This window comes from Harpia harpyja, chromosome 15, assembly GCF_026419915.1.
Source record: "Harpia harpyja isolate bHarHar1 chromosome 15, bHarHar1 primary haplotype, whole genome shotgun sequence".
Taxonomy (NCBI): Eukaryota; Metazoa; Chordata; class Aves; order Accipitriformes; family Accipitridae; genus Harpia; species Harpia harpyja.
In genome coordinates, this window is record NC_068954.1 from 10390993 (window position 1) to 10403244 (window position 12252).

The following is a 12252-nucleotide window of genomic DNA, read 5'->3' on the forward strand; positions in this document are numbered from 1 at the left end:
ATGTCAAGCTTCCAAAAAGATACTTAGAAACATGCAATAACTGATGCTGTGGGTTTGGGCGTTTTGCTTTTTGGTTTTTTCCAAATCTGTGTACTCCAGTAAAAATAATGTTGTTTTAAGATCAATCATTTTATTAAGGTTCAAAAACGATCAGAGACACTTTTTACATGTAAGTGAGGGATGAAGCATGTGTGATATGTTACCTAGAGTGGAACGCTTCCCTACTCTGCCCATATATCATCAGTGGTGTGAGCCATGGCATCAGCTCCTACGCGCATGTCTCTGCTGGAGTTGGCTTTGGGTGCCTGGTGCACTGCTGCTCTGCGGCAAGTAGTTCTGGAAGTCCTGGACTGAGGGAATGCCTCTTGGGAGAGCAGTGAACTTACTGTGTGTTACCTGAAGAGCAAAAGGGTTGAAGTAAAAGAAGACAAAATGAAAATGCCCACTATAGAAAGGCAAGAAGTGGAATAAACCTAGTTTTTTATCTCCACGCACCATTTCCACAAGTACTAATTTGATTACAGCTCTGATTCTTCTTCTCTGTCACTATCAATACTTATACAGCTCAGCCTCTGTTAGTACAATCAGAATGATATAAAGGAGTTTACACGATTTTAGTGAGGTTTTGGTTTTTTTCTCTCTTATACCCTTTCAGTAATACGTTTGTGTTATTTTGGAATGTCTTTGTCTTAAAAAGTGAATGCCTTTTTACGCAACACTGCTCTTGCCGCCTTTTGCTGTTGATGATATCCAAACTAAGAATTGCCTAGTATGTGAGTGAAAGACATGTAACTGAGCAATCCTAACCATGACAGTGGGCTTTTCTGGAGTCTAAATAAGAAATCAGTGGGACTACTCTGCAAAATTAATAAATAAATAGAGAGAAATTTTATGTTTTTATGTCTGTGTGGAATTTTTACGCATCCCATGGGAACTGGGAAAAAAAGTCTGCTTTGTCTTCATACGGATTTACTCTCCAACTTAAGTCACTACTGATATCCAAAAGAGAAGGAAAAAAAGGAGGAATAGAGATTAGAGGGTTTTTTGGAAATCCTGAAATCCCTACCGGATACGTATTTATCTTTGGGACAGTATTCCAGTTTCCACTTCAGCAGTGGTACCTGACTCTTGATGTTCTCACTGTTAAACAATAGATTTAGAGCAAGGTGGTCTGCTCCCTCAGGGCAAGCTGGATTTGTTCAGGCACCAGCCTCTTCTGGGAAGTTCTCTCTAAACCTGGTGGGATGCACGAGGTAGGATGGATTCTCCCCTGGTTCTAGAGCACAACAGTTGAAAAGGAAAGAGCTTCTCAAGCGGCAGGGAAGAGGACAGAGAGGATATGAAGTTGCAAGCAGAAAAAGTTAATTTAGTCCAATGAGTTTAAAATGAAATCATCCTCTCTTTTAGGGTCAGTACAGACCTTTGTATTGTCAGGATACCATGTAGCAATTTTGAAGTGGTAACACCGAGGTATTTGGGTGGCAGACATCTGGATCAAGTGATATATGCTGTAGTCTTTGTGATATTTTTATAAGATCTGGGGGCTTCTTTGCACAATTTTCGCATATCTGTAACTTGGTGGCATAGATAAGCAAACTGGTTGACCTCTGATGGAGAAGGAGATTTTCTCTTGTGTTGGGCTTCAGTTTTAGGTTCTGCAATTTTAATAATTCTGTAAAATGCTTCTCATGGGTGCCACTGATCAATGGAATTAAACCAGTTCAATAGTGTAGCCCCTGAAATTGGGAAAATAAAAATTGGAAATGTACTAGAGAAAATAAATTAACAAATTGTTGTATAATGCTGTTTAGTTTGCTTTGAAGCAGATTGCTTGCTGTTGGAAGGTTAATATTGACTGTGCTTGTATGTTTTGTTTTTTGGCAGGTAACCCTGGACTGGCAGGTTATTACAGGACCTTTATACAGGCCTTATATTGTGGACTAAATCAGCAGTATCCTGTTTGGGTTGTGAGCCATGCCGGACATTGTAAGCCTCCTAGTGGTATGGAAATGATAGAAGGTACAATACTGTAACTTGTACATACAAATATTTGTAACCTCCCCAGTTCCTCCAGCAGACTTGTGCCTACTAAAACCAGCATGATGTGTTTTTTAAATGTCTCCATTATATTTCCGCAGAGCAGTTACTGAGGAAAAGGGTATTTTTAGGTGAATTAGATTTGCCAGTCAAATAAGTGCTATTAAGAGAATTTGCTGATTGCAGTCTTTAGAGACAAGTTATAGAGAAGAAGATCTAGAATGTGGTTAAGTTAAGAGGAGCAGATTAGAAAAGTATATATTTTAATGAAATGTCCACTTCAGAGATTGAGTACTTGAAGAGAGACTTAATTATCTCTGAATTTAAAAGAGTTGTATTAAATTAGTGAATTTCCAGGAAGCAAGTAAATCTTTCTGAGACTGGGGTATGGGGCGTTTGCAGGGTCAAGGTTGCTTGTTTATCTGTTAAAAGTCTTTTGATATGCAAATTGCCAGCAAGACACGGTAGCCAACTTGAAGTGGATATTGTTAATGTACAGCATTGTAAGATGGGGGAGCCAATAGCAAATCCTGTCCTGAAAGCTGATTCGTGTCAGAAGACCTCTGGACTTGGTCAAGCTGCAGTGATGTAGCGGTAAATCAGTATGATTCCTTAGGACCACAAGGTTCAGCAATGTGAAGCAACCTGAAAATTTTGAAGAAGAAACTGTTTTAGCTGTTTAGCATAACTTTCTCTCACTAACCTTTGCACCTGAGCTTTTAAGGCTTTTTATTGGTTTTTAACGTCAAGTTTGAAACTGAAACATGAAACCTGTATTTCTTTGGTAAAATTCCTGCCAGTCATTGTGTTCAAGTGTCAAACTACCAAATGCTAGCACTTTTTCCTGATAGGTGAGAAATCCCTAGGTTTATAATTTCTGGTATAATGTTAACCATGGGATCCAGGTAGAATTCTGGCAACTGAATGGAGCTGAGTTTATTGCAGAGAACATTTGCAGGTCTCATAACCTGCCCTGGGGTCATGTCTGTAAGTGTGTAGTTAGTGAGAAGAGCCTTTGATGGTGAGAGATGTGTTCAGTCACTTGAGATGGCTGAGCTAGTTGAAATGGAGAGGTTTTTAGATGGAGCGAGCAGGGATGTTGTACAACTGTCCCACTTCCACTGTGACAGTCCCTGTGCTGCTAAGGACAGCGTAAATCTGGGGGAAGGAGAGCATCCAGTAGGAAAAAGGGAGCTGATATCTAAGTTGAAACCAAACCTCCAACTGACTTCATTGTGTCCTTTTGCACTGACAATGCTCCTGTGAGAGAGGGGATTTTCAGGAATGTGGCAGCATGTTAGGATGGACAGGTCAGAAATGAAGTACCATAAGGACTGGCGCTGTGTCAAGTTTTATTCAATATATTCACCCGTAACCTGCAGAATGAGAGTAAACCGTGAAATTTCTCAGTTTGTGGATGGTACTTCATAGCATTTAATTAGTGGGAAGATAGTAGATGTCAGGCAACTACAGAAGCATCTTAAAAAAATGTAATTAGTGGGCAAAAAGATGGTAGATGAGTGTCAAGGTAGATAAATATGAGTTAATGCATCTGACGAAAAATATCTCCTTTAGCTGTGCCTGGGCGATCCTGAACTTGGAATTCTTTTGTAAAACTCAGGAAAGATACTGGCGTCGTCAGCGACAGTTCTCTAATACCATCTCTCATTGCACAGCAGCAGACAAAATTTAAGTCAACAAAACGTTGGACATAACCAGTGTTACAGACAAGGCAGGAGGCATTGTTTTATTACTATATATAACCATAGTGGACCTGCATCTTGAGTATTAGTGTGCAGTTCTGTTGGGCATCTCAAAGACAACATTTCAAGTGAAGCTGGTGAGTGTGTGGGGAAAGGCAACTAAAACAACAGCGAGGAAGCAGCTTCCTTGTTATGAGAGATTAAATGGTTCTTTGGTTTGGGGAGCAGAATGCTTCTGAGGAGCACAACTGAGGTTTCCAAAATCATGACAGTAAATAAGGTAAATGTAAGATAAAATACACCAGATTCAGTAATGGAACTAATAGTCACTTAATAGTACTAGCTGGTTTAAAACAGATAAAAGTAAGTATTTATTTATACAACAGGTAAAAGATTTAGGGAACTAGTAGCTGAAGCACCGTACTGTGGGCAAATTATATTAGCAGACTTAAAGTGATAAAACAACCTTAATGGCCAACTGGTCCATAAACAGCTGCTGAAAGAGCCAGGTTCTTTGTTGTGCAGGTGTGCTGCCATCCTTGCTTTGGACACTGACCACCTCCACAGTTCTGTGCTGCTCCTGGTCCCAATGCCATCTTGTGGCAGGGTTGTGAGCCTGAGAGATTCACCGCAAAGGAAAGGGATGCAGAAAGTGGCCAGGCTTGGTTTCTCTCACTAAATAGCATCTACTCTTGCCACAGCTAAGCTTGGGGGTCTTGCTTGCCAGACCCATTAAGGTGTTTTGTGTGTTCTCAATATCATGTACCGGGATCTGTACTTAGTGGTGCACTTACTGTAGCGCTATGGAGCTAAGAAAAGCATAGAAAGCCACTGATGGATAGTTTAAAAAATAATGAAAAGACATTTATCAGATGGTTTTCATTTTTTATTTTATTAGGAGCACAGGAGCAGGAAGCTCACGTCCTGTCATTAGTATACATTTAGACAGTATTCCAGAATATTCCATAAGGAGTCTTTTTCAAGCTAGTCATCTAAGGGAACCCTGAAAAGCTTAGTGACCTTTGGAAATAATTATGTTAGTACAGTTGCCATGGGTAATACACTGTGCTTTACAGTAGTTTTGAATGTAACAAAAGGAATATGGTTTATTTTATACAAACTCAAGGGAAGGCACAGAGTGTCTAGAAGGCCTTATATTTTGCAATTTTATGACAATGTAGGTTGCCTGCAGTGAGAGAAGAGATTTGGGGTAATTCTCTCTCATCCTTATGATGCAAAAGAAATGAAAAGCAACTCTGGGATATTAGAAGATAGCTATGCCTATCTTTTACTTATTTATTGCCAAAAATGTAACTTTCATGAATTGACTATAAAGGTGCAATCAAAACCACTAAACTAAAAGTTTAGCATCTTTGTAGTTTCCCGGGTGACTGAAAGGAATAGGGAGTCATGGACTCATTGCTCATGTTCTGCTCCTGCATCCCACAGGAGTTCTTAATTGACATTTTGTGACATCATAGCAAAAAAACCCAGAACCCCAAGAACCAACAGAAGTACATGCATAGGGACAGATAATTCTGTTCTCTGCAGCTCTTTGTTGCTTTCTAGGTTCTGGATTTCTCAGGCAAAGTTCCCATAACAAGGACCGCTATATAGGGTTGTGAAAACCACAGCAGTTATTAATATGCTGCATAAAACCAGAAGGTGATACTTTGGCAAAGAACCAGGCACAAAACTGCTATTGTAAAAATTCCATGTATTCCTTCATGCTTTTGATGGGCATTTCATAATGCTTTATTTAAAATAGCCTCATGCAAATCCTCTGAGAGTGTTCAGTATCTCTTGATAAGAAGGATGGGGGGCATAAATTGATGAAGACAATGTTTGAATCTCTGACACTATTGATTCTTGAAGTTTTTCAGATTGGAATCTAGCAAAACGAAAATGGAAAAAAAAAAGGGGGGGAGAGGGGAAGCTGCTAGGAAAGAAGAATTTGTACCGATGTATTTAGAACAGTGATCTACAAACTTTTTGATCATGCACTAGTATCAGTAAAGAATTTCAATCAGTAAAAGATTTTTTTTGAGTGTGCAACCCCAATATATTTTTTTTAATATAAATTATATACATGTGCTACTGCATTTCTACTATTTTCTTCCAGCACCCCATTGTGCATGCCCCCCACTTTGGAGACCACGGATTTAAGAGTGTGCAAGCGTTTAAATAGCACACTTAACATATAAATGATGCTGCCTGTAAAGTAAGAAAGGGTTTAAAATGAAGCAAATTGTGTTGGAATAATATGCCTGGTTATATTTTGATCAAATAGTCTTTCTGAGACTTTCAAAATCTAACGCAAGTTTTCCAACAGCAGCCATCAATCACAGACTACTTCCTAATTTACTGGGGGCATGTCACATAGCAATTTGAAAACCGAACAAAGCTACACCCTTCATTTTTACTTCTGTATGATATCCTTCTATTCAGAGAACTCTTGCAAGCTATGCTCCACAGAGACACACAACATTAATTGAACATTTCATTGCCGAAATTCTGCTCCTAGCAATCAATGCACTGCGCAAAAAGATTTGAAACCAATTTTTACTCAGCGAGTGCAATAAAAAAGTTATGCCTCAATTTCAACTTATCCTCCTCAGCTTTTACAAAAGCAGTTGTTTTGAACACTGCTGTGACTGTAAAACAGGCCAAAATCAATCCATAGGTGTAGGCAAAATTACAAAAAGAGCAGAAGTTTTCTAGCTCTCTCTTGTTTAAAACTGGCATAATCTGTATTGCTTTATAAATGTTTATATAATCTTAAAAGTGTTGCCTTTTTTCATTGCCTGATATTGAGACCTTGACTCATAGTTTTGCTAATGTTTAAGATATTCATGTCTCTTGAACAGATGCTACCTAGGAACAAGTTCTTTTATAATACCAAAACTCCTGCCTAGTTACTTTCTCCAATTGTTTACCATGCCAAATGTATTATGTTTGTATTGTAAGTCTTTTTAAGGTGCAGGTATTTGCACATCATTTGGTTAATTTCTATCTTATAAAGACACGTTTATAAGAAAGAAAATATGTATACAAATAGATCATAATTAAGATATGGCAAACTTTTCCTTAAAAGTAAAAAAAATAGGCAGGTATACCTACAGTTGATGTAATTTTTTTTAAGTTCTGGAGCTTCTTTTTACGTGTCACTCCATTGAAGAATTTGCATTACACCTCTTTTGAGATTTCTGAGCTGGCAAGATATTCTGCTACATCCAACCAAGTAACGTATTAGATGTTGTGAGGGTTTATTTAAACTGCAAGTTATTGTTTCCTATATGAATGTGTTAGAAGTACACTATAGCTCAGTGTCAACACAGAGGCTACCGCCTAAATGCTAGTATCAGTACGTTAGTATTTTCCTAGGGATTAAATGGGTGGTCTTTTGACTTAGTTTCAAGACTAAGGGCAGGTCATATTTTCATGGTGTATAGCCATCAATGAATGTTTCGTTTTATAAGTAGTAAAATGAGAAGAAAATAAATTGTGTTGAATTGCTCTCTTTTAAACATATGATTTCCCTTAAACAGGAACAGGAAACAGTTTAAGGAAAGAATGAAAAAGTACTTTGGTGCTTTTTAAAGAAATTAAATCACTAAACAATGTTACTCGTAAATACTTTGTAAACTTCTTGATTTTTAAAAAAAAGGGGTAAAACTGAAAATTAAGATTAAAAATACTCCATATTTATTCACACTCAAATTATTCTGTCAAAGTGCTGGTATAGCTGCTCAGCTTGTGAGGGTGGGCATTACAATATGTTATGAATTGTGGAGACTGAAGCTCTGAACTTTATATTACAAAATCCAGTTGAATAGAAATGCTTGAGTGCTGTGGAAGGACGAAAGATCCATGTTTAGGAGTAGATCCTCTGGTGGCAATGAATCGTAGCCAGCTGGAAGCTTTTCAACAGCCTTCCAACTTCTTTTGATAGGAAACAAACTGCTAGTTAAAACTAACACTTATCAATGAACAAATCCTGAAATTATTCATTGCTAATTTTGTACACATTGCTAATTCAAGGGCTGTGTTATGAATATCTCACTTTAAGGACTAAAAGACTCACTCTCGCCCAAAATTTCTTTAAAAGCTGTGGAAAATTGGAGGTTAGATAGGAAACCCTTGACACTCAGTCTCTCTAACACATCCCTCACCCCCCTTTTTTAGCACTCTGGTTGGCTTTTGCCAGTAAAGGCTGTATAGAAAGCAGGTGTACATACATAGCCATGTCTTAAAATGGTCTAATTCTATGGACATCTGCTGTGGTTTGATAAGAAATAAGAAATACAACGTCTCAGACAGAAATTAGAATGGAAGAACAAAGGTTGGTTTTGTTTTTCCTTAGGACCACCAAGATAGTTTTTTTTGTAGCGAAGTAAGATTGAGAAATAATGAAAAATGAAGTCAGAAGTAAATGATTTATTGATTTTTGGTAGTATTCTGTGTGTGCCAAGTGCTATAGAAATACGGAATAGTGTGATTCATGTCTTAATTGATTAAAGAGGCACAATTGATGCATTAAAATATCATATACCTAATAAATGGGTAGTCATCAGTCATGTCTTAATGATACAATATTTGGTCACATGATAAATTATATTAAAGATAAATCTCTAGAACTTTCTAAACTGTACAGATGAGTATTGAGCTATACACAATAGCAATACAAATACTTTTTATTGTTTTAGCAAGGCGTGTTTATCCTTTGGAACAGATTGTCTACTAAACTTTCTGTTGTTTTGTTTCTGAATCAGTATTAGGTAGCTTCTGAATGACAGGGAAGTTTGAGTGGCATTCTTAATAGCCAAGGTACAAGATAAAATTCTAGTTTGACCTTTTATGTCCCATGGACTGTAGAAGATAATAGTGTGCCCTTAAAATCTGTTCAACTATCCTTAGTTCATTTTCCATGATAAAAAGAGGCAGGTAAGGATTGATTTGTAGTCCACCGAAAGAGTGTTTCTGTTGCTTTCTCTTTATGCAGGGAGAGTAGTGCCTTCAGACCATTTTGAAAATGAATTATATCCTTAAGAAGCAATATGGGGAAAGAGCATGGAAGTGGTGGAGGGATAGTAAATTATCTGTGAAGATACTGATTATGTGATCCCAAAATATTAATGTACCATCAGTGTGAAGTTTTGAAGTGAAATGGAAGTTTTGTATCAAAAAAATAAATTGTAGTGTTACAGGAAATTTTGGAAGCCATCGGCAGCTTGAATTTATTTGATATATTGCTTCTTAGCTGCTGTTACAATTCATCTGAATAGAGTTTGCTTTTCCAGCCCTCTGACTTCTGATGAAACTGCAGAATTGACTATTAGTGAGATTCTGCCTCTAGCTAAAAGGATATAAATCTACAAAAAAAAAAAAAAAAAGACTGAAATAATTTGGGTAAAACTGAATTTACACTTCAGCAAGTTAATCATCTCATTGATTGCTAGATAGTTGTCCACCAAATGACAGATAAAAGTGTGGGCATGATTAGCAGATATGAGCCTTAAGTTTCTAACATCATGATATGCTGTGCTGGCAGGGAAAAACCTAAAATAGTAGCCTGAGCAAGACAAGGAACATGGTGTTCTATAATAAGAGGGTTGTGAGTTATTTAGGACAGTGATTCCCAGACTGTGGTCTGTGGGCCACTGGTGGTTCCCAGGACACTTGCTTGTGGTCCAAGAAGAGCTGGCTGATCAGATGTAGTTGGCTCTCCCACCAGTTTCCACTTGCTAAGTGGAATTAATGGTAGCTAAGAATACTTTTCCAATAACACTTTTTTTGTGTAACCATTTGCTGCGGTGGCCTTAGAGAAGATGGCCACCATGAATGTGTGGTGATGGTGGGGAGTGGGATTGTGGTCTGCACTGCTGCAAACAGGAGAGGAGATCATGAAAGCTAGGTGTTCCGAGAACTGGGCTCCTAAAAACACGGACTCATCCTTAGCTAACAGCCTTTGTCCTTGTTGTTGTGTATAACCCCAAAGGAAAGAAGTTACGCAGGCACAGGGAGTCAGTATGCATTTGGTAATTTATCTAGCTTGTGACTCTCGTTTATTTTAAGTAGTACGGATGTTTCTAATGATTGCTGGTGTTGAATCTACACTGCTGAATCAGGTGAATCAGAGCTACTGGCAATCTGTTCAGTCAGTACAAAAACACTTCAGAATTAGTGTCTGTAGTTCTTAGAAGGTTTTTGACCAGCAAATCCTTATCTGGGCTTCAGCACTGTTTGGTTAGTAGTAATGGTAGGTATCTGGCCCCATTGAGGTACACAGTGATAGCTGTGTTTAAAAGGCATTTACATCTTGTATTACACAAGTAAAGGGAGAAAAGCAGTAGAAAGGCAGCTGAGCTGTCATCTCACATGCATACTTTAAGCTTATACATACACACATTTAATTCACATTACAGACATTTAATTCACATTAATTTCTATTTCAACAATATTTTCTGCTTTCTAGGAGTATAAATTAAAATATCTCAGAATCATTGAAAGATGGGTTATCTTTAATATAAGTTCTTTCGAGATTCAGTCAGTTATGTTTAAATATTATAGACCTAGAGATCTCTGCAGTCATGTTTGCGTCCCAGAGCACATAGGGACGCAAATAAAATTCTGCTTAATTTTAGTGCAGAATTGCATGGCAAGATGTCTCCCAGTCCAATGGTATCACGCTGTAGAGACATTAAAAAGAACCAAGTTGTAAGCATGCCATCCAGGTAGAATTAAGCTAGTTTCATAACGAAGTGTTTCATACCGAAGTGTCATTTTTTTGATGTATAGAGAGGAGAAGCTTCCTGTTTACGAAGCTGGTCTCAGCACTGATTAATCGCATTGAGCTCTTCACATGGTATTCATCAACAGCAAGGGATCCTACATCGGGGTGTACACAGAGGAACTGGTTGTTTTCACAGGATGGGACAGGAACTGTCAGCTCAGTGCTGTCCTGCTGCCCCTCCTGATACAGTAATTGCTGCTGCACAGAAGGTTATTCCTTCCTTGTCTTGGAAAAGGCAGCTTAAGGAAGCGTGTGTGCATATGTAAAAGTTATTATGAGGCATTTAAATGTTGAAGTTTTTGTCTTTGCCTGGTAAGATCTGCATTTTACTGTATGGTTTTAGTGCTAGGTGTCTATTTTAAGGAAACAAATGATCATTTCGTGTTATGAACCCACTGGAATGTTTTAAATCTAAATGTGTGAAAAGTAAGCAGCCGTAGGGATGCTGCAGTACTCCATTTACGTCTTTCCTTTGAGCCACATTCAGTTAATTATTCATAGAGGTCCTGTAATCATGCCCATAATTATGCAAATAGATCCTTTGAGTGAAATCTTGGCATTTGGTGTTGACTTTATCAGTTCTGCTTCATTTTAAGCATGCATTTAAAAATCTTGTTCCATTCAAAACCAAAACTAAGAAAATAAAATTTTGCCATATGTGAAGTATTTCTAAGTTCCTCTATTGTTTTCTTTTCTGGCCAACCAAAATGATAACAATTTTAACTGCTAATAGCATCATACCTTAACAGCCATGTATTTATTTGTAATGATCACTTAAAGACTATTAAGCTGATTCTGGTACCACTTAATGCATAGCTCTATATTCCATTGACTTTGATGGAGTAGTGACCAATTTTTGTTGATGTTACTAAGATGACGACTTTACATTTCTTATAGCTATATGAAAAATAGGTTCTCTATATTCTCTCTTTCTTTCAAGGTTTTCCACTGGGTCTGTCAACATAATATCTGTAGGCATATTATTTAAAAATGTTCATGAATAACTTTCTAATCCATTCTAGTACTTTATTCAAATAATTCCCCTGTTAAAAGAACAAGAATTTTACATCCATATCTGCAAATAAGGGTAATGTAATTCTATTTTTAAAGATGTGTTTTAAAGTAACAACTTTTGAAACCTGATACAGTCTTCTGGATCCTTTTCCAGAAAACAAGACTTTAAATAAAAAAAAAAAAAAAAAAGACATTCATCCATTGGAGAGTATAATGTCTTTACTGCATTCCAGGAAACTTTGGATGTAGGTTTTGAGGTTGTTTATGGATCATTTTCCGCCTTTCACCCCATGACATAGGTATGTTCTCCAGCTGATACCATCACTTCTAATTAGATGCAGATGGCTGTTAGTGGGGGAAAAAAAAGTGTTCAAGAATGTGAACCCTATGAAAAGGTAACATTTATATCTTTTCGTGTCTTGACTTTAGAAGGCATGTCACAGTTCACTGAGATGAGGACTGCTGTGATATTTCAGAGTAACTTGTTTAAATGTTTACCATACTATTGTAGTGAAAGTAAAAAAGTAAAATAATTTAATAAACAAAAAATTGAGATGATTCAGATTATTATCCCCAGGGAGAATGCTTAGGAATCTTTTAATCCAAGTCAGTTTGAAAGATGTATTTGCATCTGCTAACAGAATGAAAACGAACTATCCCCATAACAGAGAATAATCCTTTCTGTCTGAAGGTATAACAGATCTG

The 12252-nt window shown here is 37.3% G+C and overlaps 1 protein-coding gene across 1 annotated transcript in view; it reads left to right on the plus strand.

Moving 5' to 3' along the window:
• LDAH (lipid droplet associated hydrolase) overlaps window positions 1-12252 on the plus strand; it is a 128513-nt gene that overhangs the window by 32875 nt on the left and 83386 nt on the right. The window contains exon 3 of the mRNA XM_052809526.1: window positions 1885-2019. Within this exon, the coding sequence (XP_052665486.1) occupies window positions 1885-2019 (135 nt within the window). The remainder of the gene's footprint in view (window positions 1-1884; window positions 2020-12252) is intronic.